Consider the following 27,157-nt stretch of genomic DNA (forward strand, 5'->3'; position numbering starts at 1 on the left):
TTTAAAAAACAGAAAACAACGCTTCCTTCAAATTTAGGTATTCTTAGATAATTTTCACCAAGTATAATTAGTGAAATGTGATGAAGAGGTTCACTTTTTGCAAAATATTTCACTTAGAAATAGTATTAATGAACCCTATCTATGAATATCACTGATTGGATAATAGCAAGGGGGAAGTCCTCTTGCAGAACATTCAGTATATTTAACTTCAGAGAATTCACAGAAGGAAGAAAACATAAACATTCCCTATAAATCATAATAAACATAAGAAATATAAAATCATCAATAGAGAAATCACTAACAATGTGCTTCTCATTTTTACAGAAAGCATAGGGTAGGGAGACTGTGAAAGTGAAGAGGGTAGTCAGTGTGGAGAAAACGTCAGCCTTCTTCCAAATCTCAGTCTGAACAAGAAAACTACAGGAGCTAAACCATGGGGATGCAGTGCATGTGGAAGAGTCTTCACGCATCATTCATTGCTTAAAACGCACATTAGATGTCACGCTGAACATAAAACATATGAGTATCAAAAATATGGAGAGAAGCCATATCAACGTAAGGAATGTGGGAAAGCCTTCACTTATCTCACTTTAGTTCAATCACATGAAAGAACTCATACTGGAGAGAAACCCTATGAATGTAAACAATGCAGTAAAGCATTCACTTGTTACAGTTATCTTCAAGTACATGAAAGAATTCATACGGGAGAGAAACCATATGGATGTAAGAGGTGCAGTAAAGCATTCGCTTCATCCAGTTACCTTCGAATACATGAAAGAACTCACGCTGGAGAGAAGCCCTTTAAATGTAAAATGTGCAGTAAAGCCTTCATTTCTACTATTTCTCTCGCAACACATGGAAGAACTCACACTGGAGGGAAACCCTACGAATGTAAAAAATGTGGTAAAGCATTCGCTTCTTCCAGTTATCTTCGAATACATGGAAGAATTCATACTGGAGAGAAACCCTATGAATGTAAAAAATGCAGTAAAGTATTTATTTGTTCCAATAATCGAGTCCATGAAAGAAGTCGCACTGGAGAGAAACCCTTTGAATGTAAAATCTGTGGTAAAGCCTTCAGTTATAACAGTTCTCTTTCAAGGCATGAAAGAATTCATACAAGAGAGAAACCCTATGAATTTAAAACATGCAGTAGAGTATTCACCTTTTCCAGTTCTCTTGAAAAACATTAAAGAACTCATACTGGAGAGAAAACGTCATGAACGTCAGGAAAGTGAGATAGGCTTTATTTCTCATGCAGACTTTTGAGGATATGCACAAATGCACACGAGAGGATAAACCATGTAGACATAAACAGTTTGGGATAGATTTTGTCATCCCAGTTCTTCCTGAAGGCATGAAAGGACTCACTTGATAAAATGTCTTGAATGTAAACAGCATGAGAAAGACTTCAGTTGGCCTACATCTTTCTGTGTGAAACTCCCACCAAAAAGAAATGTAAAGGTAAGTCCTATGAAAAAGCTTCATGGAATTTAATTTGTATGTGAGCTTCTAGAAAACTTTCAACAGGAAAGAATTGTTATAAAAGTAGTAAGTAGATTGTATTTATCAAACTTCTTTCTTAAAGTGCAACATTGGACTGTGGATTTCTATTAATTACTTCAGAAATGAATATTGAGGTGAGATTATTCTGCTAGTCATCCTTCATAAATAGTAAATAAAATTCATAGGTAATGCTTTTCCCTTAAATCAGTTAATAATTTTTTATCTTTACTTTTTTTTATAATGTTTTAATTTTTCTCTGTTAAGGGGCCATTGAAAAGTGACAGTTGGTATTTGTTGTGATTTTCTTAGTGGCCTTGTATTTACAGTTCCTGCATGTGCCTCATCCATTGTACATATTGTACATGTTTCAGAGAAAGCTCCTTTTTGGGGGTGGTGGGTGGAGGAGCCTGTTTTTATTTTCTGTACTATTAAACAGTTGGAAAAAATTATGTGTGGCAAGTTTATCCAAGAATGTACTTCCTGTGAATTATTTTCCTATTTGGGCCTTTGCTCTTTGTCCTTCCTTCTGACTGGCATTTGGTGAATAGACTTTGAATTAAGTAGAGGCCTGTGGCAGGGTAACAAAATCTAGAGCTGGACACATCACCCCTGTACTGCATCATGTCAGTGAGGGTAATCTGAAGAGCTAGATCTTTAAGAATCCATCCCCTTTATGTGCCATGTTGGAATTGCCCAATGGCCTCACTTACATGAGATTTGGAAGGCAGAAGCACACAAGGCCTTAGGCAGATTTTTGAGTGGCGACACAGGGAGGGACACAGTTACATATGAGCTTCAAGGACACCACCTTCCATCCCTTTTTCTGGATTCTTTGCCCTTCTTGTCAAGAGTATCTTGAAAACCACCAATAGCTAGTTGATTTCCATATTGTTAGAGATGCATTTTCCACCAGTTTTACATCAAAGATCCATTCGAGTTAGGGTCTTTCTGTAAGGCCTCTTGTGTCCACCAGGAAGCTAATTCAGACCTTTGTGGGTGGGAGTATTGTCTGATTCCTCTTTTCTCTAGATGATAATGGAATAAGGTCTGATGTGTATAGGAAACACCTTGTGCTGTTGATAGTGCTAGTGAGCACATTTTCCTGCTTCACCATGGCATCTACAATGGGACATAAACAGAAGCACCTGCGAGTTTGTTTCCCTGCTGCGTTGTGCAGTGGCTGCCTTGACCCAGTTGTTCCATGTGAGAACAATCACCTTGCGTGTGCTGGGAAGACTGTGTTTCCTGTTACTTGTAGCTTGAATGGATTCCCTCGACGGCAAATAGGCTTGGTAGGCCCATCCCCCACCTTGGGCTACTTGGTGTGCTCATACCATGGTAGAACTTGATATGGACAAATTACTCATGCCGTCATACATTACCCTGCTGAAGCCAAAATGCAAGGACTTGCCAAGATGCTCTAAATTTATTGATATTATCAGCTCAATCCTGAAAAGAGGAAACACGGGGCTCTCGAATAGGTTGTTCAGTGGACATTTTCCCTCTTCTACCACTGCAGGCTACCCCCCTCCTAGGATGGTCTAATGGCCTCCTCAGGCCAATTTGCTTTTTTCTCAGTGGGCCTTCCTGCTGTTGGAGGCAGTGATTAGACTCAATCCCAGTCTTCGGGGCTCATTGCTTTGTTGTCATCATCAGGCTCAGTGGCAACTGATAAATAGAGGCCTTTCCCTGCTGGACGTTCCAGCCAGAACTGTCACTCCTGCAGGTCTCTGGTTTATTGTAACAGTGCACCCTGGCCACCACTGTCATATCCTGCTGCCAGGTCTTCCCCTCACATCGCCTGTGGTCTATGTTCCCTGCGTGTCGATACTTCATTTGGGGCACCTCCTTCAAAACCCCTCTGGCTCATCACATACGGATGTGCTGTTTTCCTACCATTTGCACTAATGTGTGCATTGTCATGGGAGTCACTGCTACTGACCCGGGCACACATGACGTCATCTTTCCTTTCCTGACAATCAAGAAATGTCCAAAACACTCAAAATACATGTAGCAGACAGCTAGTGTTTGAGATGTTTCCCTGAAGGAAAACTCCCTGGCAGCCGTGGTAGCTGCTCACTATTTGGCTTTAAAGTATTTATTACCCATCTGGGGAGAGCTCTCTTCCTCTAATAGGCCTGCCTGTGGTTTGTGGGTAGGAAGCTGACACCAGTATCACAACAAATGAGACAACAGATTAAAATAATATCACTTAAATATTTGAACAGAGTTCTGGAAACATACTTACACGTTTCTGGATCCCTCCACACATTTGGATGACTTGATTCAAATCGTTTTTGGGGCTTTGTCATCTTAAATATGTTTGCACTTTTCACATAGCTGTTTAAGTAGTATTCAAAGCAAAGTTATTTGAATAGTGGCATGATTCAGTCAACCAACCTCAGGAGTGAACGCTAATAAAGACACTGACCTCATTTTCAACATTTGACTCTCAATCAGCTGTAGACGCCTGCTCACCCTGTAGGATCACAACGGTAAACAAGTGATGAAGGTTGACACGTGCCCCTTTGCTTTATGTGTCTGCAGATGGGAGGCTCAGACCTGTAAATCCTGAAGCCTCTAAACCTGCACATCTTAAATAGCCAGCCTGTGGTCCTTTGCACAAGCCACATGAAAAAGCTTTCCCTTGGCCTATTCTCTTTAGAAAGTATTTTGGAGTAATAAACTTTTGTATGAACTTATTGCATGTGGCAACATAGTTCTGACATCTTGCCTGAAGGTACAGTATTAATCCTGCCCCCAAAATGGCAATGATGAAACAGAAGGTAGCTCATGGAAAATGTCTTTCTCATAATGCACAGGAGCTCAGTGTAGGGAATTCTTAGAAGCAGTATAGGAAAATGAAGCTAAAGTATCAGCAGAAAAAGGACTATTTTATCTATGGGACGTTTTATACAAATCTCATGGTAACCACAAAACAAAAATTTAGAGCAGAGGAAGCAAGCATTAAAAAAGAGGAAACTGAGAAAAACATCATTGGAAACCACAAAGTAAAATGGCAGACAGAAACACAAGGGAAAAGGAAAACTGGAGATATAGACCAATTAGAAAACAAAAGGCAGAATGGCACCAGTAAGTCCTCCCCGATCAGTAATCAGCCTAAATGTAAATGATTGAAATCACCAGTCAAAAGGCCCAGAGTGGCCGCATGGAGTAAAAGACATGACCCGACTCTCCGCTGCCTCCAGGACACTCAGCTCAGCTCTAAAGACCAACACGGGCTCAAAGTGAAGGGGCAGAAGAGGAGCCTCCAGGCAAATGGCAGCCAAAAGAAAGGGGGTGTGTCCATACTGACATCAGCAAATAGACTCCAACCCCAAAACAGTAACCGCAGAGATGGACATTATATAGTGATAAAGGGGATAACCCATCAGGAAGACATAACAGTTAATAATCTATGTGCACCCAACACGGGAACACTCAAATATATACAGCACCCATTAGCAGACCTCAAGGCAGCAATGGGATAATAGGGGACTTTAACTCCCCACATACATCAGTGGGTAGGTCAGCCAGGCAGAAAGTCAACAAGCAAACATTGGCGTTAAACGAAACACATTAACAGACACACTTCCTAGATATATACAGACCGTTCCATCCAAAGGCAGCAGAATACCATCCTCCTCAAGTGCACGTGGAACATTTGTGTTGGGACACAAAGCAAGTCTCAATAAATTTAAGAAGACTGAAATCACATCAAAAATCTATTCTGACCACAATGGTATGAAACCAGAGGTCAACTATGGGAAGAAAGCTGGAGAAATCACAAATCTGTGGAGAGAAAACAACAGGCTGCTGAACAACTACTGAGTCAGTGTTGTCACAGATGAAATCTTGCCATTTGTGACATCATGGATAGATGTGGAGGGTGTTATGCTAAGTGAAATAAGTCCGAAGGAGAAAGAAAAATGCCGTATGTTTTCCTCACGTGGAGTATAAAGCAAAAACAAACTCAAGCCCTGTCACCCCAGCTGCCACTCTGAGGGCTTTCCTCCTGGAAAGGAGAGGACTTCAAATTGTCAAAGCCTCCCCCCATGGCCTGTTGCTGAGGGTGACCAAGTGCGGTGCGAGTTGGCTCAAAAAGTCGGGACACCGTTGTTTCACTCCCTCCACATGGAACTGAGGTAACATCTATGGGGTGGTGACCTCACAATCCTGGGGCACCGGTCACCCTGTCCTAGCTGCTGAGGTGGCTGGAACATAAGTCATCCATGAGATGCCAGGAGACACAATGAAGAAGACCTCTGGCTGCTGTCTCTCCCCTCCCCTGAGCACTCAACTCCTGAAGTGGGATCATCACTCAGAAAGAGGCTTCCCATTGTCCTCCAGACAACTCCAGGGTCCTGGCACAGAGATTTTTCCTGAATGTGGGGGTGAAGCAAGCCATAAAACACATAGCTCTTCATCCCTTTCCAAAGTATTAAGATAGCTGGCAGGAGATCATGAAAAGTGCAAGTGAAAGGACACTCTCAAAGAAGTGGAGAATGATTTAAAAGGCAACTAGGAGTAGATTTGTGTATTTCATAAAGATACAGGTTAGACTGTGGGCTGACTGCTTTTCTGGAAAGAACCAGAGAATTAGACTGCTGGGAATGGGCTTGCAAGGGATCGGAACAGATAAGCAACAGTGACTTCCGGAAGTGTTTCTACAAAGGAGCAGACTGTTATTGGACTAACTGGTAGAGCCAATGATGCCCCCAGGACCCTGATGAAAACAGGAGAGCAATCAGGCAGCAGTTAACTGAATGGAACCACCGCGTGTGGCCCCTAAAGGAGGAAGAGAGCCCTGGCAATACCATTGTCCCCCAGGACAGCAGTGGGCTCACCCAGAGCGGGGCCCACCTGAGGAGCTGGGGAAGAGGTTTCGCTCTGCATGGCGGCTGGTGAGAAACAACTTTTGTTCTGAGTTGCTGCCTCAGCGTGTTGCAGTCTGAGGCCCCTGCTCACAGCCAGAATCTGGACGGTTAGAGAAGGACCTGAGTTTAGGATTCTGCCCTAAGTTCCCGCTTTACTTCCCAGGGCGCCTTTTAAATTAAGCACTTAGAGTTCACCCCGGGAATAGTTAGTGACCTCTGCCACAGCGCACTCCAAGGTACCGGGTGCTTGCTCCCTGCTCTCTGTCTCCTGCTCGCTCCTGACCTGGACAGAGGACGGCCCTTCCCCCGGCTCACTGCACCCTCAGCCCCCACTTCTGTGACCTTTGAGTAATAAATCCTGTGACTCTGTTCCTTTGGGTGGGTGCGTTGAAACTGCCCCTTCAATCAAAATGAGTCTGTGGGTTTCATTTCCCCACAGTGGGAGCTCGCATGCTGAGGGAGCTCCCTGCTGACCCTGTGTGGGTGGCCTGTGCCCCCTCCTCCAGTGGGTCATAATCTGCCTGTCAATTCAGTACACCAGCTCCAGCTTCTGCACGCAATTGGCCATGGGGATGGGGCTTTGGGCTTTTTGTATGCGCTTGATGCCTCGGAGCTGTGAAGGGCTTACTAACCTCTCCTGGACCGCCCAGTCTCTCTGGGAGGAACTACTGCTTGCTGGGATCTGCGGTGGGGATTTCCACTGCTGCATAAGCTGCTGCCGGGTGAAGCCTCGGATTCCCACCCTACACTGTCAGTGCTGTAGGTCAGAGCGCCCTGCAGAGACCGGCCTGCAGGCCTCAGTCTGAGGTGGGTGTGTCTCCCACTCCTTTCTGAGAGACCCGGCGGGGTGTCAGGGCTGGAGGTGATGGGTTGTAATCACATTAGGAAGCCCTGGCGTGGAGCCCAGGAGAGCTGACTGGGAAGGTAGGGCTCTGCCCCGTCCCCCCAGGCAGGGACCAGGGGCCAGGGCCATCAGGTCCTGGAGTTGAGGAGAGTTCACCTAGATCGGTGCTGGGAGGGGAGGCGGCTGCTGGGTGCACAGTGTCAGTGGTCAGTATCAGGGTGTTGAGCTTGGCCAGGCAGCCCTACACCATAACAGAGGGAACTCTCCCAGGGGCATCCTGGCAGGCTTCCCGGGTGTACGCTGCTGGGGCAAGTGCTTCTTATGGTGCTGCATTCCTTTGGCTGTCACAAATCATCCCTGACCCCAGGGGACATCAGGAGGCCTACCCCTAACATGGTGCAGCAGAATGAATTCTCCCTAAAAGCAGGCCCCTGAGCACATGGTACCAGGTCCTCCCAAGTCCCCAGAGGAGGTTGGAAAACTACCAGCTGCTTGTAAGACCCCTGCTCCAATGGCCTGGGCTCCACTGAGCGTGGTGGTGCGTCAACAGGCCAAATTACCATTGCTCCGTTCTCGGGCCTCAGGAGCTGTCCTGAGTGCATCGGGTAACACTGCACTGGGAGAGGTGGGCTCCAGCCCCCGGGGGATGACGGGGACACCCTAGAATGGGAGGCGGCAGCATGTGAGTCGGGAAGAGGCAACATGCTCAGGTCTTCCCCGTCACTATCCAGCAGGAGGGAGAGACAGAGACACGTAACTGTAATAATTATCCTGAGAGAAGTGCGAGGTTTTTTAGAAAAAATTTTCCAAAGGGAGGGGTAGAGGGGGACTTGTTGGCTCTTACAGGTCTTTGGAGCCAGCTCCGAGCTGTTGCTCACTGAGACTGAGTCATGCCCGCTGGCTGGACTGGTCAAGGATCACAGAATTCACAATTTGTTAAGAAAAAAAATACCCTCAAGTTATTGAGGGCCCATTTTATTACAGATACCCTAGGGGACACCACGGACTTGTCACCACACCGAGGACACTCGCAAAAGACGTGAGCCACCAGGGCAGAAGATGCAGACAAAAAAAAGGAGGAAATGGACTCTGCAGAAGAGACCCCCCAAGCTCTGGAGCCCACAGGGATGAGGGGGAGATACCCTGGGTCTCCTGACTTGAACTTTTATGGCTTGGCACCAAGCCCAGCCTTCCATCACGGTTGTCACAGCGAAGGCTCACTGTGCATGGAAAACCCTGCATGACACGTACCTCCTGTTACATCAAATCAGATGGTTCAATGGGTGTATCGTTCTGTTGAGAGCCAGGCCCCCACAGAGCCCCTGACCATTTCCACCCCATAGGAGGCACCCTTGAGGCCAGCATCTCAGGAGTACTTCTTAAAGGGGGGTCTCCTATTCTTAAGGCCATGCTGTCACAATTCATGGAAATGTCAGCTACAGTACAACAGGCAGTAGACTGCATCGATGCTGTAGCTGGACACAGAACAGAGAATTTTCCAGATCTTGTTTGCCAGTAAAGGTGAATGGGACCCATTGCCCCCTCCCCAGAAACACAACAGAGGGTCCCTGGGGAATATGGGGCTTCCAGACTCCTTATTGGTACCACAGAGGGGTGGCACCTTGTCCCATCTCTCTCCTTCATGAGATGACCACCAGGTCTCCCTGCACTGGCAGCTATGGAGATCATGGGTTCCGAATGACCTAATTTCAGGACAGCCCGGCCACGAGTTAGAAGCATTTGCTCAGGCACTGCGGGCTCTGCAAGACACTGCCGACCCCCCCAACCCAAGGATAGATGCTGTCAACTCTCAGAATGCCCCAGCCCTGGCAGCAGGATCCGGGATCCGTCCCCTGATCTCTGACAGTGGCAGCAATTGAGGCCCCTGTGCTAGGAACCTGGCTGTTCCCCAGAGAGTGTCTCTCGCCTGCGGGACAATCACCCAAAGACTTCTTTAATTATCTATTGGGACACACGTAAGAAACAACCTTGTACTGCTCTCATTGACCCTGGAGCGCCAGTTACAGTGCTTCCTGGGAACCCCTCCAAACCTAAGCCAGGGGCGCCCTTTAAATTACCAGGGGTAACAGGTGGGACACGAAACGGCGTTCAACTTCCATTGGCTGTTGCTGTCCAAACAATCTGCATGAAAAACCTTCGGGGCCGGCCCAGTGGCACAGCGGTTAGGTTCGCACATTCTGCTTCAGTGGCCCAGGGTTCCCGGGTTCAGATCCTGAGTGCAGACATGGCACTGCTTGGCAAGTCATGCAGTGGTTGGCGTCCCATATATATTAAAAAAAAGTGGAGGAAGATGGGCACAGATGTTAGCTCAGGGCTAATCTTCCGAAAAAAGAAAAAAAATCTTTTAGTGGTGGTGACCTCTCTGGCCATACCCTTTCTTGTTATAGTATGGACGCCTCAAGGTGCCACCACACCATCTGGAACAAACCCACATTCCTGGCCTTCCTGGTGGGAGCTGCCCATTGGGAGCCAGTAAACTACCACTCCTGATTAAGGACTGTAAATACCCCCAGTATCATTTCCAATAGGGGACTGAGGAATTACCGCCCACAATTCAAGATTTATGAAACACTGCGTCTCCTGTCGATTCTCGCGTTTGGCTGGGATAGAAGCCTGCTACTGTGGAGTGGGGCCTCACAGTCCACGATGGAAATTTAAATGCTCAGGTGCCCCGTATTAAGGCTCCCATTCCCTACATTGTCCAGTTAGTAGAAGACATCCAAAGGGCTACAGAGGACTACTGTGCCATGAGCAATCTAGCTAATGTGTTCTCTTCAGTATCGATCACCAAGGAGTCCCAGTCAAATTGTTTGCATATTTGAAGGGACTCAACATACCTTTACCCGGTTGCCTATGGGTGATCTTAACAGCCAGGCTATTGCCCACAATCTTTGCTGGCAAAACCTGGATGCCCTTACAGTGTCCCCTCCCACTCTCAGACACTATATTAATGACATTGTAAGTCAGGGCCCTTCAGAGGATGTGGTGCATGAGAGCCTAGCATGGCTGGTGACCCACCTACAATGTAGAGGATGAGCTATGGCCCCACATAAAATTCAAAGGCAGCCACAACTGTTAAATTTCTGGGACTTCATAGGTCCTCTAAAGGCTGGGAAATTTCACTTGCAAATGAACATCAATTCTTAACTATTCAGCCTCCCATCAAGCTATAAGCCCAACACATCTTATTTCTCTTCACATTTTGGAGGAACACACACCACACTTAGCCATCACTCTCAGACTCATTCATGCAGTCACACAATCCCCCACATTTCATTAGGGAGAATCTCAACAGCAAGACTCACAGCTGGTGTAAAGATCAGTTCATCAAGCTCTCCCCTTGTGTGCTTCTGGCCCCTTCAGATGGAAGCCCTGGCCACCATGGACTATGCGTCCTGGACCCTTGGACTAAACATGCCTCCTCCTGGTTGCCTATGGGCTTCTAGAACAGAGGGCTGCCTCCCCCAGCTGCCTGCTATACCCCTTTGGAATATCAAATTCTGGCCACTCATTGGGCTTTGTTAGAAACAGAGGCCTTCACAGGACAGGGGCCTGGTCTCTGGATGCCCACATTCCTGTCACATCATGGATAAGGGATGCCTCCCAACAGTGGCTCAGCATGGCCACCAATGCCTATTAGCTAAACTGGAAATGGTACCTTCAGGAATGGGCTACACCTGACATGGCAGATCTTTCTAAATTACAGGAGGATGTGACTTCCCTGAGCCTCACCCCATGGACCTTGAGGAACTGGTGACGGTACCCCCATTGCCTAAGCCTCCGGTGGCCTGGGTGGACCCTGGGAAGAGCTGATGGAGCTACTAAGAGTCCGTGTACTTCACAGACAGCAATGCCACCACTGGACATGGTGGAGCCTGATGGAGAGCAGTAGTGTGCCTTCCTGCCAGTGGTGCCACTCATCAAAGATGGCAAGTCAGGGTTGGCTCAGCTTTGTGAGCTGGTGGCAGTACAAATGGCTGTGCAGAGTCCCGTTGCCCATGACAAGCCTCTTGTCCACATTTTTACTGAGTCATGGGCAGTTGCTAACAGGCTAGTGGTTTGGTTGGGCCAATGGGAGTGGGACAATTTTCACATTCCAGGCCGTGGTATTTGGAGAGCACCAATTTGGAGGGACATTCTCCAGGCACCAGTCACAATTATGGTCACTCACATTTCAGAACATACAAATGCTGTCGCATCAGAGTTACTTTTCAGAAACTCTGAAAAGTAGAATTTAGCCTTTGTAAGAGACAGGTCCATTTGTAAAGGAAATCTCCATCTGTAAAGGTGTCTCCCTCTGTGTACCAGGAAGAAGGGGGGATGACCTTCTCTCTAGAAACTCTTCTCAGTGTAGAAGGCAAGGACTCAAATCTGCATAATGACCTTACTCTTGGTTCCTGTGCTTTTCTGGGAACCTCCCATAATTGACTTCCCCCACCCCCAGCATCCTCCTTTGTCTTCAGCTGAGGAGTGTATTTAAGGTGAGAAACTCTGCCATTTTGGTGAGTTACTCAGTTTTTCTGGGTCTCTCCCATGTATACATGTTATAAAGCTTTGTTTGATTGTCTCCTGTTATTCTGTCTCATGTGAATTTAATTTATTGTCCAGGCAGAAGGACCTAGAGTGGGTAGTGGAAATGTCTTCCTCCCCTACATATACATACATTTGTTTAGTTGAAATGAATCTGTAAGATAGCAAAGTGGAACTCTAGAAGACTCATTGCCAATATAGCCTTGTCCCCTCCAGTGCTGTTAATCTAGCCGCCCCCAATATAGTTCTGATCATTTCTTTTTTTTTTTTAAGATTTTATTTTTCCTTTTTCTCCCCAACGCCCCCAGTACATGTTGTGTATTTTTAGTTGTGGGTCCTTCTAGTTTTGGCATGTGGGATGCCGCCTCAGCATGGCTTGACGAGTGGTCCCATGTCTGTGCCCAGGATTGGAACCAGCGAAACCCTGGGCCACTAAAGGACAGTGCACGAACTTAGCCACTCGGCCACAGGGCCGGCCCTTGATCATTTCTTGAGACTGCTGTCAGTGTTTCTTTAGATAGGTCAATGGGAATGCATATGTTTCTTAACCACATTTGTCCTTGTAATGAGCAGTCAGACTCTACATTTTGGGTGACTGCTCACAGCTTAAGGCCCACCCACCCTCTTCCCCTTGTGCCCCGACCTGGACAAGCTGAGGAGGAAGCCTGGGTGCTCTCTCCTCTAGAGCAGGCAGGAGATTCCGACCACCCCAGCCCCTGCCTGTGTGCAGAGCTCTTGCCCCGGCCCCAGGGCCAGTGAACCCCCAGGCCAGACTCCATTCCTTGCTTTCTGAGCCCTGTCAGAGCTGCTTGAGAGGCTGGCCCTGCCCTCCCCTCAGACCTCTCTTATGTGAGTCCTGAGCCTTTTCCTATCCTGTCTGTGTGTGTGTGTGTGTGCCTCCCTGGCATCAGTGTCAACAAGGGAACCACCCCTCTGCAGGTGACCATAACAGTTGGCACCCTTCGCAGCATGTCCAGACATGACCCTACCCGTGGGTCTGTCTTGTCCTGCTCTGACTTGCTTACCGGCTCTGCCGCCTTGTGGTGACAGGCACTGTGGGCTGCAGCTTGCTGGGGAGCTCGTGCTGTGAGCTCAGTGGCCCCATGCTGCATTGCTGACCCTATAGTTCTAAGCCACAGTTGTAGGTTCAGCTGCCCAGTGCTGGCAGTTTGAAGAATTTATAGGCAGTTGGGAGCAGGACTGTTACAGGCTCTTAACATCAGCACTGATATCAGTTCCCCACAATGAACCCAGCGTATATGGGGTGAAAACTAAAACCCACCACCCCCTTTCCTGCTTCTCTAGCTCCACTCATATGTAAATACTTGTTTCTTTAAACTTGGACTCTTTGAGCTTTACAGCTAAATGGAAGATACAAATTGTTAAAAGCCCAGGTGGCCTGGAGTTGGAGGCACACTAAAGTTTAGCTAATCCTGTGTCCCTGAGTTTGCCAGGAAAGCTGCTGTCTCGAGAGTATCAAGGAGCAGAGGCTTCCCAGACCTCAACTCCTCGACTCCCGGCGCTCGAACCCGCCTCAAACAAGAAGAGGAGACAACGGAGAAGGTCGCCAATTGCCATCCTCCTATCTCACCCACCCCCCATGCCTTGCTGCAAGCAGCCTTTCAAGGCCAAACGCAGGCTGATGGGAAAGCACCGAGCTGCACAAGCTAGATGTTCCCCCCTCCCCTACCCAAAACCCCAAATAAAAATCCCTACCCATTCCCCATCCGGGAGCTAGCAATTCTTGAGGCATGAGCCCTTGCTTTGCTCCCTGTGCCTGGCATAGTAAAAACCTTTCCTCTTCCACTCAAGACTCTGTTCTCATTATTTGGATTGGCATCGGATTCAGAGACCGAACTTTTGGTTACAGGACTATGGATTGGGGCCTCCTTAAATGAGTCCTGGGTCGTGTTTCTGGTGGGATCTTTCTGTTTGTTAGAGTGAAGCTGTGACAGAGGCTGGGTGGGCCCTGACATACTCCAGGGATGAGGGTAGACAGGGACTATACCCTTTGCAAGAGGTGGGTCCATCACATGGTCACTCTTGAAAGAGCCGTCATTTAAAGAAAAAGAAGTGAGGGGAAAGACAGGCAGTAGGTGGCAGGCTGAGTCCACGCTTCTGACACCAGAGGGCTCCCCGGGCTGCTTCAGTACCTCTGCTGCTGCCCCTGCCTCTACTGCCACAAGGATCCTGACCTTCAGGGTTGCAGGGGACAACACCCATGGTACCCCTATGACACAAGGGATTAGTTCAAACCTGACTTAAGCCCAGTTGTTATAGGGGAGGCTCCCAACCCTGGTGGTGCTAGGTGTCATATTACAGTTCCACCTGGGAACCCACTAAATTTAAGGGAGGTGCCCCTGATCATCTTAGGGGTGTTAAAGAATATAATATGGAGGACAAATAGGACAAGTATTTCATCTTTAGCCATCAGAACCGTGTTCCTGCCTAAATTCTCCATGGTCATAACACCCATCCTCATATAATATCCCATAGTGAGCTGAGGAGTTCTGAACCAATGATCAGAGCTAAGTGATCAGAGTTAAAATTAAATGAAGTCTCTGCCACTTACAAATTGGCTTGACAAATTGGGACCCAGGGACCTTAGCACCCAAAGAAAGTAGTTAATACGGCCCAATATAAATCACCCAGGGCCTTGAAGTATTGAAAACTTATAGAGGAAGCCTAGTTAGTGAAGGATTGATTATTCCCAGTGCTTTTAACAACCCAATTTGTCCTATTAAACCTATTTGTCCTCTAGAGCTCCCAGACTTCATTCCTGTGGCTGCTCAGGGGTCCCCATCCTCCTTTGTATCACTGAACAGTATTTCTTTGTATGGATCCACCACTGTTTGTGTTTTCTGTTCAACTCTTGAAGGACATCTTGCTTAAAATGCTAACTCTTGCCAATTGTGAATAAAGTGCCAACAAACATTCATGTGTAGGTTTTGTGTGTTTTCAACTCATTTGGAAAAATACCAACAGCGTGATTGTTGGATCTCACTTGACATAGTAACAGTGCATTTTGATTTGAAAGAACGTTCCTGTGTTTCACTGTAGGTGGACCTAATTCCATTTCCACCAGCAATGAATGAGGCTCACCTGTAGCTTTGCATCTTCACTAATATTTGGTGTTCTGAGTGTTTTGAGTTTTACTCATTTAACAAGTGTTTGTTGACGCATCGTTGTTTTATTTGCAATTTCTTTTTATTATTGAGTTCATAATAGTTTAGATCAATGTGAGATGTTACTTGTACATTCTTTCTTTTTTTGTTTTGAAGGAAGATTAGGCCTGAGCTAACATCTGTGCCCATCTTCCTCTACTTTATATGTGGGACTCCTGCCACAGCACGGCTTGCCATGCAGTGACATGACTGCACCCGGCATCTGAACCGGTGACCCCCGGGCTGCCAAAGTGGAACCTGTGCACTTAACTGCCGTTCCACTGAGCCAGCTCTTGATACACTCCTCTATGATGTCAGCTCGAGGGTTCAGGGACTCCATTTTTCTTTTCTTTCTTCCTTTGTGTCTTCCATCTCTAATATTTCTGTTTGATTCTCCTTTATAGTTTAGATTTCTTTTATGAAGTAGCTCCTGAACTCCCTGAGTTGTTTCTCTACATTGTCTTTTACCTCGTTGAGTTTTTGGATGATAGCTATTTTGAATTCACTGTCATTTACACGAGATACTTCTGTGTCCTCAGGACTGATTTCTGGGTACTTCTCATTTTTCTCTCTGGTCTGGAAATTTGATAATGGTTTTTGATATTGCTAGAAGGGGTCACTCTGTTTTTCTGCATCCTGGTATTATTGGGTTGCAGTTACCTCCCAACGGAACTGGGTGGGGGTCAAGAGCCATGTATGCTGAGCCATCAGCCCTCAGCTGAAATCCCAGGGTCTGGAGCAATGCTGGGTGGGGTTGGGGAGGGGTTCCTTCTCCTGCATGCTCTTGTTGTTTTCCCCCTCTGCTCTCACCATCTGCTCCCCTGGGGTGTTGGCTTGATGAGGTCACCTCCTGCAAAAGCTCTTGCTCCACTAGAGGTCTTCCCTCTAGGCTGCATGGGCCCTCTGGGATGCTTGCTGCTCCCACAAATGAACGGCCCCTCCCCCGTTCATTCCCTCGCAGAGGCCTCCCGCATTCCCCGATCATGGCCTTTGGGTGGGGTGAAGTTTTCACTTACCCCATTCCACCTCCTCCGAGGGGGGCTCCAGCCTCTCCACCCTCCGTAGTAGGGCTGCTTGTGTCTCTCTGACGTTATTTGTGTTGTGTTTAGATGTCCTCTGAGTATGAATGTTTTTTCGTTGTGTATTGGAGGGGGATGATTACCAGGAAAGTTCACTCTGCCTGATGCTGATGTCCTCAGTGGCTCAGGTTTGCAGGTTCAGATCCTGGGTGCAGAGCTACACCACTCTTCAGCCATGCTGTGGCAGTTACATAGGAAATCGAGGACGATTGGCACAGATGTAAGCTCAGGGCTAATTCTCCTCAAGCAAAAAAAGAAGCAGATTGGCAACACTTGTTAGTTCAGGGTGACTCTTGCTCAGAAAAAAGAAGCTGTAATGTTTTGATGAGACAGAATCTCTGGACTGTGAGCTTCAGAACAGGTTCTTAGCATTCATTCCTCCCCTGTTGTCAGAGAAATTCTGAAGAATCTGGGAGTTGTCTTACAGCTCTTTCCTTGATCAGACAAGGTTTTGGCCAATTAGATTTCTTTGAGTGATGGCCTAAGTTAGCAGAGCACGGAAAGCTTTGGGCATATAGGAAAAGTTTTACCCTGCTTTCCTGCATGAAGCATGAGACAATTTTTTCCAGTCTTCAAAATGAGAACGTCCTTGGTTTACTAGTGGAAATATACATACATTTTGCGGGTTCCCTAAGACTGGACTCCCTGATGCTTTTAACTCTCAAACTACTCCAAACTGTATCTCTAGCAAATTCATTGTTAACCGGATATGTGTTTCCAGGGGTTGCTGGCTGCAGTTGCTTCTCCTCCAGGTAAGCAGTAATTCTCCATACTTCTCAGTTTCTCATTTGGGAAGCGTTGGTTTGCTGTGTCATCTCAAATCTCGCTTGGATCTAAGGAGAAGTGTTGCTTTTCAGGTGGTTATTTTTCTTTCTTCTTGTGAAGATGAGATCACTCAGAGCTCTTTATACATCAGAACAGAAACCATCCATTCACCTCTGTTGCTGTGTTTCCTCTTGTGAGACTATCCCATTTGCACGTGTGAATCCTACTGCTAGAGCAATGTGGGTGGTTTCAAAGTTTTCTTTTTTGTCTAAGGCATCTAAAAAGATTATGTTTTCTCTGGTTTTGGATTTATTTTTCTCATTTTCTAAAAATTCCATTACCTGAAAACCCATTTGTTACCCCAAAGACATTTTCCGTTGGTTATCTTCTGTTTTATCACTGGCCTTTTGAAGGTCAGGCTTAACAGCCTACATAAAATGGGATTGGATGCCACCACTTTGTTGCCACACACATCAAGTGAATAAGAATATGTTCATTGCTCTCAGGTACTTTCTACGGAGAGCAGGACAAGGCTAAGCAGGCTGGAGTGGCTTGTGTGAGGGAGACTAGCTTGAACTTTAAGGTGTATTTGTGCAGAGGCTGCAGGTTTCCAAGCTTTGACCCTCCTAAGAGTTCACACAAAAAGAAAAGATACATGTGTCAACCCTCCTGACTTGTTTATCCATTGTGGGCCAGACAGGGTGAGCAGGTAGCTAAAGCTTATTGAGAGTCAAATATCAAAAATGAGGTGACGTCAGCATCATGGCAGAGTGAGATCTTCCCTTAGTCTGTCCCCCTAAGATACAATGAAAAGGGTAGTCACAAACAAAGAGAAGAAATTCACAAGAGACAACAGATGTCTGAGCGATCCAAGCCGCCATATGTCTGAAGGTGGGGGTGCAGAACCCCGCCCCAGCAGGCAGTGGGAGGAAGTAAGCAGATCTCTTCTCCCTGCTGAGTGGCAGCCATTTGGGTGTGGGACTTCATGTGGTGCCTGGCACATGACTCAGAGAAGAAGGGGAGAAAGGCAGCCATCCATGGGAACACTCTCACTCTTGGAGTTGCCTCAGCCTGTGGGAATGCTCCACACCAAGGCAGCTAAGCAATTGTGAGGGTGCCCCCACCAAGCCAAACAGCCCAGGCAGGCAGACAGTGAGTGGAGAGCAGAAGTGTGCAGGACCACATGCAGGAAAGAAAGCACCACTCCTACCTGGTGCATAGGCTCTGCCGGCCAGTCAGAGCAGGGGTCCCTGACAGAGTGCCTGTGCCTGTGCCTATGTGTGTAAAGCAGCAGCAGCCAGCAGGCAAACAGAGATGGGCCCTGGTGGCACAGCTACCCATAATAGGAACAACTGCCAGGGGTCATGGTGGGCTCAGAAAACACAGCTCCCGTCTCCCCCAGGGGTGGCCAGTGGACTCTGCAACCACATAGTACCACTATTTGGTGGGAAAAGTCCACCCCATCGAACAGCATAAAGAAGTACGTTAACACACCAGACCAGAAGCAAAATGACAAGTACCTAGAAATCAATCAAGAAGTCACAGAAATGTAAAATCCAAATGACAGAAAATTCAAAATAGTTATCATAAATAAACTCAGTGAGTTACAAGAAAATTCAGAAAGACAGTTCAATAAAATCTGGAATAAAATTAATGAACACAGGGAATTTTTCACAAAAGAGCTTGAAAGTATTAAAAAAAAGTCCAATCAGAAGTGTTAGAAATGAAAAGCTATTAATGAGATGCAGAAAAATCTGGAATACTTAAGGAACAGACCTGATATTATGGAGAGCAGAATCAATAATTTAGAGCATGTAAATATAGAAATGTTTCTGATGGAGGAGGTGAGAGAACTAAGACTCAAATGACGAAACCCTTGAGAAATACCTCACTCAATCAGGAAATGCAACATAAGGATTGTAGACATTCCAGGGGGAGAAGGGAGCAGTGAGCTTGTTCAAAGAAATAATCACTGAAAACTTCCCAACCTGGGGAAGGAGCTGGAATTACATGTAAATGAGGCTAAGAGAACCGCTAATAGCATCATAGTAAAAAGACCTTTTCCAAGGCATATATTCGTACAACTGGCAAAATTCAATGACAAAGAAAAAACAGTAAGGGCAGTAAGGCAGAAGAAAATAACCTAAAAGGAATTTCGATCAGGCTTTCAGCAGATTTCTCAGCAGAAACCTTACAGGCTAGGAGAGTGGAATAATATATTCAAAATTTTGGAAGACAAAAATTTTGAGCCAAGAATATTCTATCTGGTGAAACAATCCTTCAGATAAGATGGAGAAATAGAACTTTCCCATATTAAAAGAGAAAAGCTGAGGCGGTTCATTTCCACAAGAACACCCCTACAAGAAGTGATCAAGGAGGCCCTCAGACATGAGAAAAAGGATTTAGAAAGCCTTGAGCAAAGAGATAAATAGACAAAATCAGAAAATTGCAGCTCTCTTTCAGAACAGGTTACTAAACACTTAATTATAACATTAAAGATAAATGGAAGGAAAGCATCAAGAATGACTATGATTACTTCATTTTAATCACAGACTCACAACACAAAATGGAGTAAGTTTTGACAGCAATAATTTAAATTTAAACAAAAATTTAAATAAGGGATGGCACCTACTTATACTAAGGAATTAAGAGGCTTTGAGAAAATGGACTATGTCATTTATGAAATCTTTTATACAAACCACATGGTAGGCACTAAACAAAAATCAGAACAGACACACAAATGAGAAACACAGAAAACTGGGAAAACCATCATAGAGAATCACAAAACTCAATTGGCAGTTGGAAATACACAGGACAAGAAACAAAGAAAGCCAGAACAACCATAAAACAGGTGTTAAAATGGCAGTATCAAGCCCTCATATATCAATAATCCCTCTAAATGTAAATGGATTGAATTCTCCAATGGAAAGACACAGAGTGGCAAGATGGATTGAAAAGCAAGACCCAACAATATGCTGTCTAAGGAAACATATCTCAGCTCTAAAGACAAACACAGACTCAGAGTGAAGGGATGGAAGACGATACTCCAAGCTCATGGCCCACAAAAGAAAGCAGGTGTCACAATACTTACATCAGACAAAGGAGACTTCAAGTTGAAAAGGCAATGAGAGACAACGAGGGGCAGCACACACTGATAAAAGGGACACTCCCCCAAGAGGACATAACGCTTACGAATATATATGCACCTAACGCAGTAGCACCAAAGTACATAGGGCAACCATTAACAGAACTAAAGGGAGAAATCAATAGGTACACAGTAGTAGTAGGGGATCTCAAAACCCCTCTGACACCAATGGATAGATCATCCAGACTGAAAGTCAACAAGCAAATAGTGGAATTAAATGAAAAACTAGACCAGAAGGACTTAATAGATATATATAGAAGACTCCATTAAACAACAAGATGAGTACACATTCTTCTTAAGTTCACAGGCAACATTCTCAAAGAGAGACCATATGTTGGGAAACAAGGCAGACCTTAATAAACTCAAGAAGATTGAAATCATATCAAGCATCTTTACAGTGAAATTAGTGAAATGCTGTGAAATTAGAAGTCAACAACAAGAAAATAGCTGAGAAAGCGACAAATATATGGAGACTAAATAACATGCTACTGAACACCCAATGGATCATTGAAGAAATTAAAGGAGAAATCAAAAAATACCTGGAGACAAATGAAAATGAAAATACATCATACAACTCCTATGGGATGCAGCAAAAGTTGTCCTGGGAGGGAAATTCATAGCAATACAGGCCCACCTTAACAAAAAATAAAATCTCAAAGTATCAATCCTAAACTACACCTAACAGAACTAGCAAAAATGAAAGCCCAAAGTCAGCAGAAGGAGGGCAATAATAAAAATCAGAGGGGAAATAAATGCAATAGAAACCCAAAAATCGGTAGAAAGGATCAATGAAACTAAAAGCTGGCTCTTTGAGAAGATAAACAAAATTGACAAGTCCTTTGCCAGACTCACTAAGAAAAAGTAGAGAAGGCTCAAATAAATAAAATAAGCAATGAAAGAGAAGAAATTGCAACAGATACCACAGAAATACAAAGGATTATAAGAGAATACTTTGAAAAGCTATATGGCAACAAATTGGACAATCTAGAAGAAATGGATAAATTCTTAGACTCATAAAATCTCTCAAAACTGAGTCAATAAGAAATAGAGAATCCGAATAGACCAATCACAAGTAAAGAGATAGAAACAGTAATAAAAAACCTCCCTAAAAATAAAAGTCCAGGGGCCAGCCTGGTGGCGCAGCAGTTAGGTGCGTGTGTTCCGCTTTGGCAGCCCACAGTTAGCTGGCTCGGATTCTAGGTGCCAACATGGCACCACTTAGCAAGCCATGTTGTGGTAGGTGTCCCACATACAAAGTAGAGGAAGACGGGCACGGATGTTAGCTCAAGGCCAGTCTTCCTCAGCAAAAAGAGGAGGATTGGCAGCAGATGTTAGCTCAGAGCTGATCTTCCTCAAACGAAAAAGAAAGAGAAAAAAGGAAAACAACTCCAGGACCAGATGGCTTCTCTGAAGACTTCTACCAAACATTCAAAGTAGAAGAATATCTACACTTCTCAAACTGTTCCAAAAAATTTAGGAAGATGGAATACTTGCTAACTTATTCTATGAGTCCAAAATCACCCTGATCCTAAAGCCAGACAAGGACAAAACAGAGAAAGAAAATTACAATATTGCTCATGAACATAGATGCAAAAATGCTCAACAAAATATTGGCCAACTGAGTACAGCAAGACATTAAGAGGATCCTATGCCATGATCAACTGGAATTTATACCAGGGATGCAGAGATGGTTCAACATCCACGAATCAATGTGATATACCGCTTTAATAAATGAGGAATGAAAATCACATGATCATCTGAACAGATGGAGGGAAAGCATTTGACAACATCCAACATGCACTCTTGATAAAAACTATCTATAAAATGGGTATAGAAGGAAAGCTCTTCAGTATAATAAAGGGCATCTATGACAAACCTACAGCCAACATCATACTCTTGGAGAAAAACTGAATGCCATCCCTCTGAGAACAGGAAAGAGAAAACAGTGCTCACTTTTGCCACTCTTATTCAGTATACTACTGGAGGTTTTGTCCAGAGAAATCAGACAAGAAAATGAAATAAAAGGAATCCGAGTTGCCAAGGCAGAAGTGAAACTCTCACTGCAGGCAGATGACATGATTCTATTTAAGAAAACCCTAAAGAATCCATCGGAAAACTATTAGAAGTAATCAACAACTACAGCAAAGTGGCAGGGCAGAAAATCAACTTACAAACATCAGTTGTATTTCCTTGCTCTAATAACCAACTACCAGAAAGAGAACTCAAGAATACAATCAAATTTACATTTGCAACAAAAACAATAAAATATCTAGTAATAAATTTAACCAAGGAGGTGAAAGCCTTGTACCACGAAAACTATAAGACATTATTAAAAGAAATCAGTGATGATATAAAGAGATGAAAAGTTATTCAATGCACGTGGATTGGAAGAATAAATATAGTTAATATGTCTATACTACCTAAAGCAATCTACAGATTCAGTGCAATCCCAATGACATTATTCAGGGAAACAGAACCAAGAATCCTAAAATTCATATGGGGCAACAAAAGATTCTGAATAACTAAAGCCATCTTGAGAAAAAAGAGCAAAGCTGGAGACATCACAACCACTGACTTCAAAATATATTACAAAGCTATAGCAATCAAAATAGCATGGTACTGGTACAAAAACAGGTACACACATCAGTGGAACAGAATTGAAAGCCCAGAAGTAAAACCACACATGTACTGGCAGCTAATCTTCGACAAAGGAGCCAAGCACATACCACACAGAAAGGAAAGTCTCAATGTACGGTGTAGGGAAAACTGGACAGCCATGAGCAAAAGACTGAAAGTAGACCACTATCTTTGACAAAACACCAAAATTAACTCAAAATGGATTAAAGACTTGAAGGTAAGATGTGAAACCATAAATCTCCTAGAATAAAATATAGGCAGTACACTCTTGGACATCAGTCTTAGCAGCATGTTTTTGAATACCATGTCAACTCAGGCTGGGGAAACAAAAGAAAAGATAAACAAGTGGAATTATGTCAGACTAAAGAGCTTCTGCAAAACCAAAGAAACAAGAGCAAAATGAAAAGAAGACAACCCACCAACTTGGAGAAAATATTTGCAAATCATATATCTGATAACGGGTTTTCTCCAAGATATATAAAGATCTCATTCAACTCAACAACATAAAAAGAAACAAGTCAATCAAAAAATGAGCAGAGGATGGGGCTGGCCCCGTGGCCGAGTGGTTAAGTTCGCGCGCTCCGCTGCAGGCGGCCCAGTGTTTCGTTGGTTCGAATCCTGGGCGCAGACATGGCACTGCTCATCAAACCACGCTAAGGCAGCGTCCCACATACCACAACTAGAAGAACCCACAACGAAGAATACACAACTATGTAACGGGGGCTTTGGGGAGAAAAAGGAAAAAATAAAATCTAAAAAAAAAAAAAAGAGCAGAGGATATGAACAGACACTTTTCTGAAGAAGACAGACAGTTGGCCAACAGGCACATGAAAAGATTTTTGAACATCACTAATCATTGGGGAAATACAAATCAAAACTACAGTGAGCTGTCACCTTACACCTGTTAGACTGTGTACAATTACCAAGACAAAAAACAACAAGTATTGGAAAAGATGTGGAGAAAGGGAACCCTCATATGCTGCTGGTAGGAATGCAAACTGGTGCAGCCACTATGGAAAACAGTATGAAGATTTCTCAAAAAGTAAAAATAGAAATACCATATGGTCCAGCTATCCTGCTACTGGCTGTTTATCCAAAGAACTTGAAAACAACAATTCAAAGAGACTTATGCACCCCTATGTTCAATGCAGCATGATTCACAATAGCTAAGATGTGGAAGCAATCCAAGTGCCCATCAACTGATGATTGGGTAAAGAAGAGATGGGACATATATACAACGGAATACTACTCAGTCGTGAAAAGAGAGAAAATCATCCCATCTCCAACAACATGGATGGACCTTGAGGGTATAATGTTAAGCTAAATAAGGCAGATGGAGAAAGACAGACATCACAGGATTTCACTGATATGTGGAAGATAAACAAACACATGGACAAAGAGGACAGATTAGTGGTTCCCAGATGGGAAGCGGGTGGGGCAGTGGGCATAAGGGGTAAAGGGGCACATATATGTGGTGACTGACAATAATAATGTACACCTGACGCTTCACAATGTTATAAACTATATGACCTCAATAAAATAAAAAGTGGAGAATGAGGTGAAAGAGAATTAGTAGATCCATCTATTTTATGAAGACACAGTTTAGACTGTAGGCTGACTGAGAGAACCAGGGAATCAGACTGCTGGAAGGACACTTGGACGATGAGAACAGATATCAAACAGGGGCTTCAGGAAGCATTTCTTCAAAGGAGCCAGCATTTCACTGGAGTATTTGGTAGAGCAAGTTATGCCCCCAGGACACTGGTGAAAACAGTAGAGCAAGAGCCAGCAGTTAATCTCGTTTAAGCACCGGTTGTGTCCATGGAAGAGGAAGAGAGCCCCCATGCCACTGTGTCAGGACAGCAGACACAGCCAAAGCCATGCCCGATTCCAGGGGCTAAGTCGTAAGTTTTCCTCTGTGTGCAGGACATGGACTTAGCTAAACTATTCTGCCCAGTCACTGAACAAAGAAACAAGCTAATAATAATAAAGAGTCCCAGTAGGAAGGGGACCAGTACCCAGTTGCTACCATATATTACCTATAACGTGTGGATTGTATCAAAGATATGAAACATGCAAAGATTCCAGAAAGTAGGAACTGTATACTGGGGAAAAAGTAGCAGTTGAACAAATAACCCAACAATTAGATGAAACCGCAGTAAAATTAACAAGCGATGTCTCAGCAGAGAAAAGGGAGGTTAGGAGGCAGAGGGACAACATATTGTACGTGCACAAATTAAACACCTGTCAGCTAAGAATCCCATATTCACCAAAACTACTTTAAGGAATATAAAGATGAAATAAAGACTTTCCCGGATTAACAAAAACTGAGAGAGTATATTAATAGGCAACTGCCTTATGAGGTTATTGATGGAGTTCTTCAGGTTGAAATCAAGTGACCCAGGATGGTAGTTGATATCAACCTAAAGAGAGAAGAACAGCAGTCCACGTAATTATGCATGTATATCGAAGACAGGATAAATACCTATTTTTTCTTTCTTTTAGCTGATATCAAGGGAACTGTATAAAATAGTATGTATTTAATGTGCTGTTGTCCTTATTCCATATAGAGCTGTAACATATGTGTAATTTGTTTCTCATTAAAAGCACAAAGGTCCTGGGTGGGCGCAAAGCTGTGTTGTGCTAAAGAAGTGACTATAGACAGCAAAGAAATAAATGTAACAAGATATTATTGGTTCTAGCATTAGTAGATGTAATCTGCATCAGAATAATACCACAAAAATGGCAAAAGAGAATAGAGCTCTGTATGAGTAAAGATTCTGTGCATCACTGGAATGAAGTTGGTGTAATCTGAAGCTCCTTCTTATAAATTAGGAAGCATGTGTTGAATAGTAGAGCAACCCCTAAAGAAGAAAGAACTTCAAAAATAGAGTGAAGAAGTCATTTAAAAATTGCAATGCTCCAATACAAGATATTCAGTTAATGCAATAGAAAGCCATAAAGAAGGAGAGGAGAGGGGCAGCCCCATGGCCGAGTGGTTAAGTTCGCGCGCTCTGCTTCGATGGCCCAGGTTGCCAGTTCCGATCCTGGGTGCGGACACGGCACCACACATCAGGCCATGCTGAGGCGGCATCCCACACGCCACAACTAAAAGGACTCACAACTTAGAATATACAACTATGTACCGGGAGGCTTTGGGGAGAAAAAGGAAAAATAAAATCTTAAAAAAAAAAAAAGAAGGAGTGGAGAAACTAAAAAGAACATGAGAATTGTATAAATTAAAACTAAAAAGGCAGGTGTCATTGCAACTAGGTCAGGAATACTAAATGGGATTGCATTACATGATCCAGGCAGGAGGAAGTGATTGTCACCTCAGATTAAAACAAACAAACCATGATCTAAATACATGGTCTGTACAGGAAGCGCACTATAGATTCAAAGATACAGATTGAAAGGAAAAGCAGGGGAAAATGTACATCTGGCTTCAGCCCCCCAAATTCAGCTGGAGAGATACAAATATCTAGCAAAATAGAGTTTAAAACAAAAAATATTACTAGAGCTAATAAGGAACATTGTATCGTACCTGCGGGGTGAAAGTTTATGGCCTGCAACTAAAACAGTACAAAGAAATAAATTTATAGGTGTTAATGCCCGTACTAACAAGGAAGAGAGATCTCAAATCAGTAACCTACCCTTTGCTTTAACCGGCTTCAAAAGATGAGGTACCAAACCCAAAAGCAAGAAGAAAAGGAAACAAATTAGAGAACTGAGATGAAATGGACAAATTCCTAAAAGACAAAAACTAGGGAACCTAAAGCAAGAATAACTGGAAAATCGCAATAGAAGTAAACAAGTGAAGGGGTTGAATTGATAAACAAGCGACCACCCACAAAGGAAGGCCAGGCCCAGATTGTTTCAGCACAGAAATCTCTGAAACCTTCAGAGACCCTTAATACCAAATCCCCACACATGCATCTAAAAATCAGAATGGAGAGAATAATTTGCACTCATTTTCTGAGGCCAGTTGCAGCAAATACCAGCAAAACCAATCCAGAAAGATAGAAAAGAATTACGCACCATGATCAAGAAGGATCTATTCAAGGGATGAAAGGTTGGGTTAATATCCAAAATCCATTTATGTCATCAAGGATATCAACAGACTAAAAAGTAACAATGGCATCACATCATTTCAACAGAACGCAGGGAAAATAACTGACAAAATGCAGTACCCTTTCATGGTGAAAGCTCTCAGATTACCAGGAATTAAGGAACTTTCCTAACGTCATAATGAGCATCTATGGAAAAGTCACAGCTAGTATAATATTTAATTGGAAAAGATTGGCTGCTTTCCCCTAAAGAAAGGAACCAACAAAGCATGCCTGCTCTTGCGACTTCTATTCCAGAATGTACTGGAGATTTTAGCTGGAATCTTTATGCAGCAAAAGAAAAGAAAATGCATAAAGAAGGGTTAGAAAGATGTAAACCTATCTCTACTTCCAGCTGAGCTATCTTGGTTTTAGCAAACTGTCAGGAATCCACTACAAAGTTTATTAGAACTGATAATTACAGTTAGCAACATGGTAGGATACAGGATCAAGATATAAAAATCAATTGTATTTCTATACACT

The 27,157-nt window shown here is 44.2% G+C and overlaps 1 protein-coding gene across 1 annotated transcript in view; it reads left to right on the forward strand.

The window, feature by feature from the left end:
• The window catches only part of LOC139039770 (zinc finger protein 709-like), a 28,352-nt gene extending 14,768 nt beyond the window's left edge, over positions 1–13,584 (forward strand). The window contains exon 4 of the mRNA XM_070491505.1: positions 339–13,584. Within this exon, the coding sequence (XP_070347606.1) occupies positions 339–1,193 (855 nt within the window). The 3' untranslated portion in view covers positions 1,194–13,584. The remainder of the gene's footprint in view (positions 1–338) is intronic.
• The last annotated feature ends 13,573 nt before the right edge of the window (positions 13,585–27,157 follow it).

Source organism: Equus asinus, chromosome 20 (genome assembly GCF_041296235.1).
Source record: "Equus asinus isolate D_3611 breed Donkey chromosome 20, EquAss-T2T_v2, whole genome shotgun sequence".
Classification (NCBI taxonomy): Eukaryota; Metazoa; Chordata; class Mammalia; order Perissodactyla; family Equidae; genus Equus; species Equus asinus.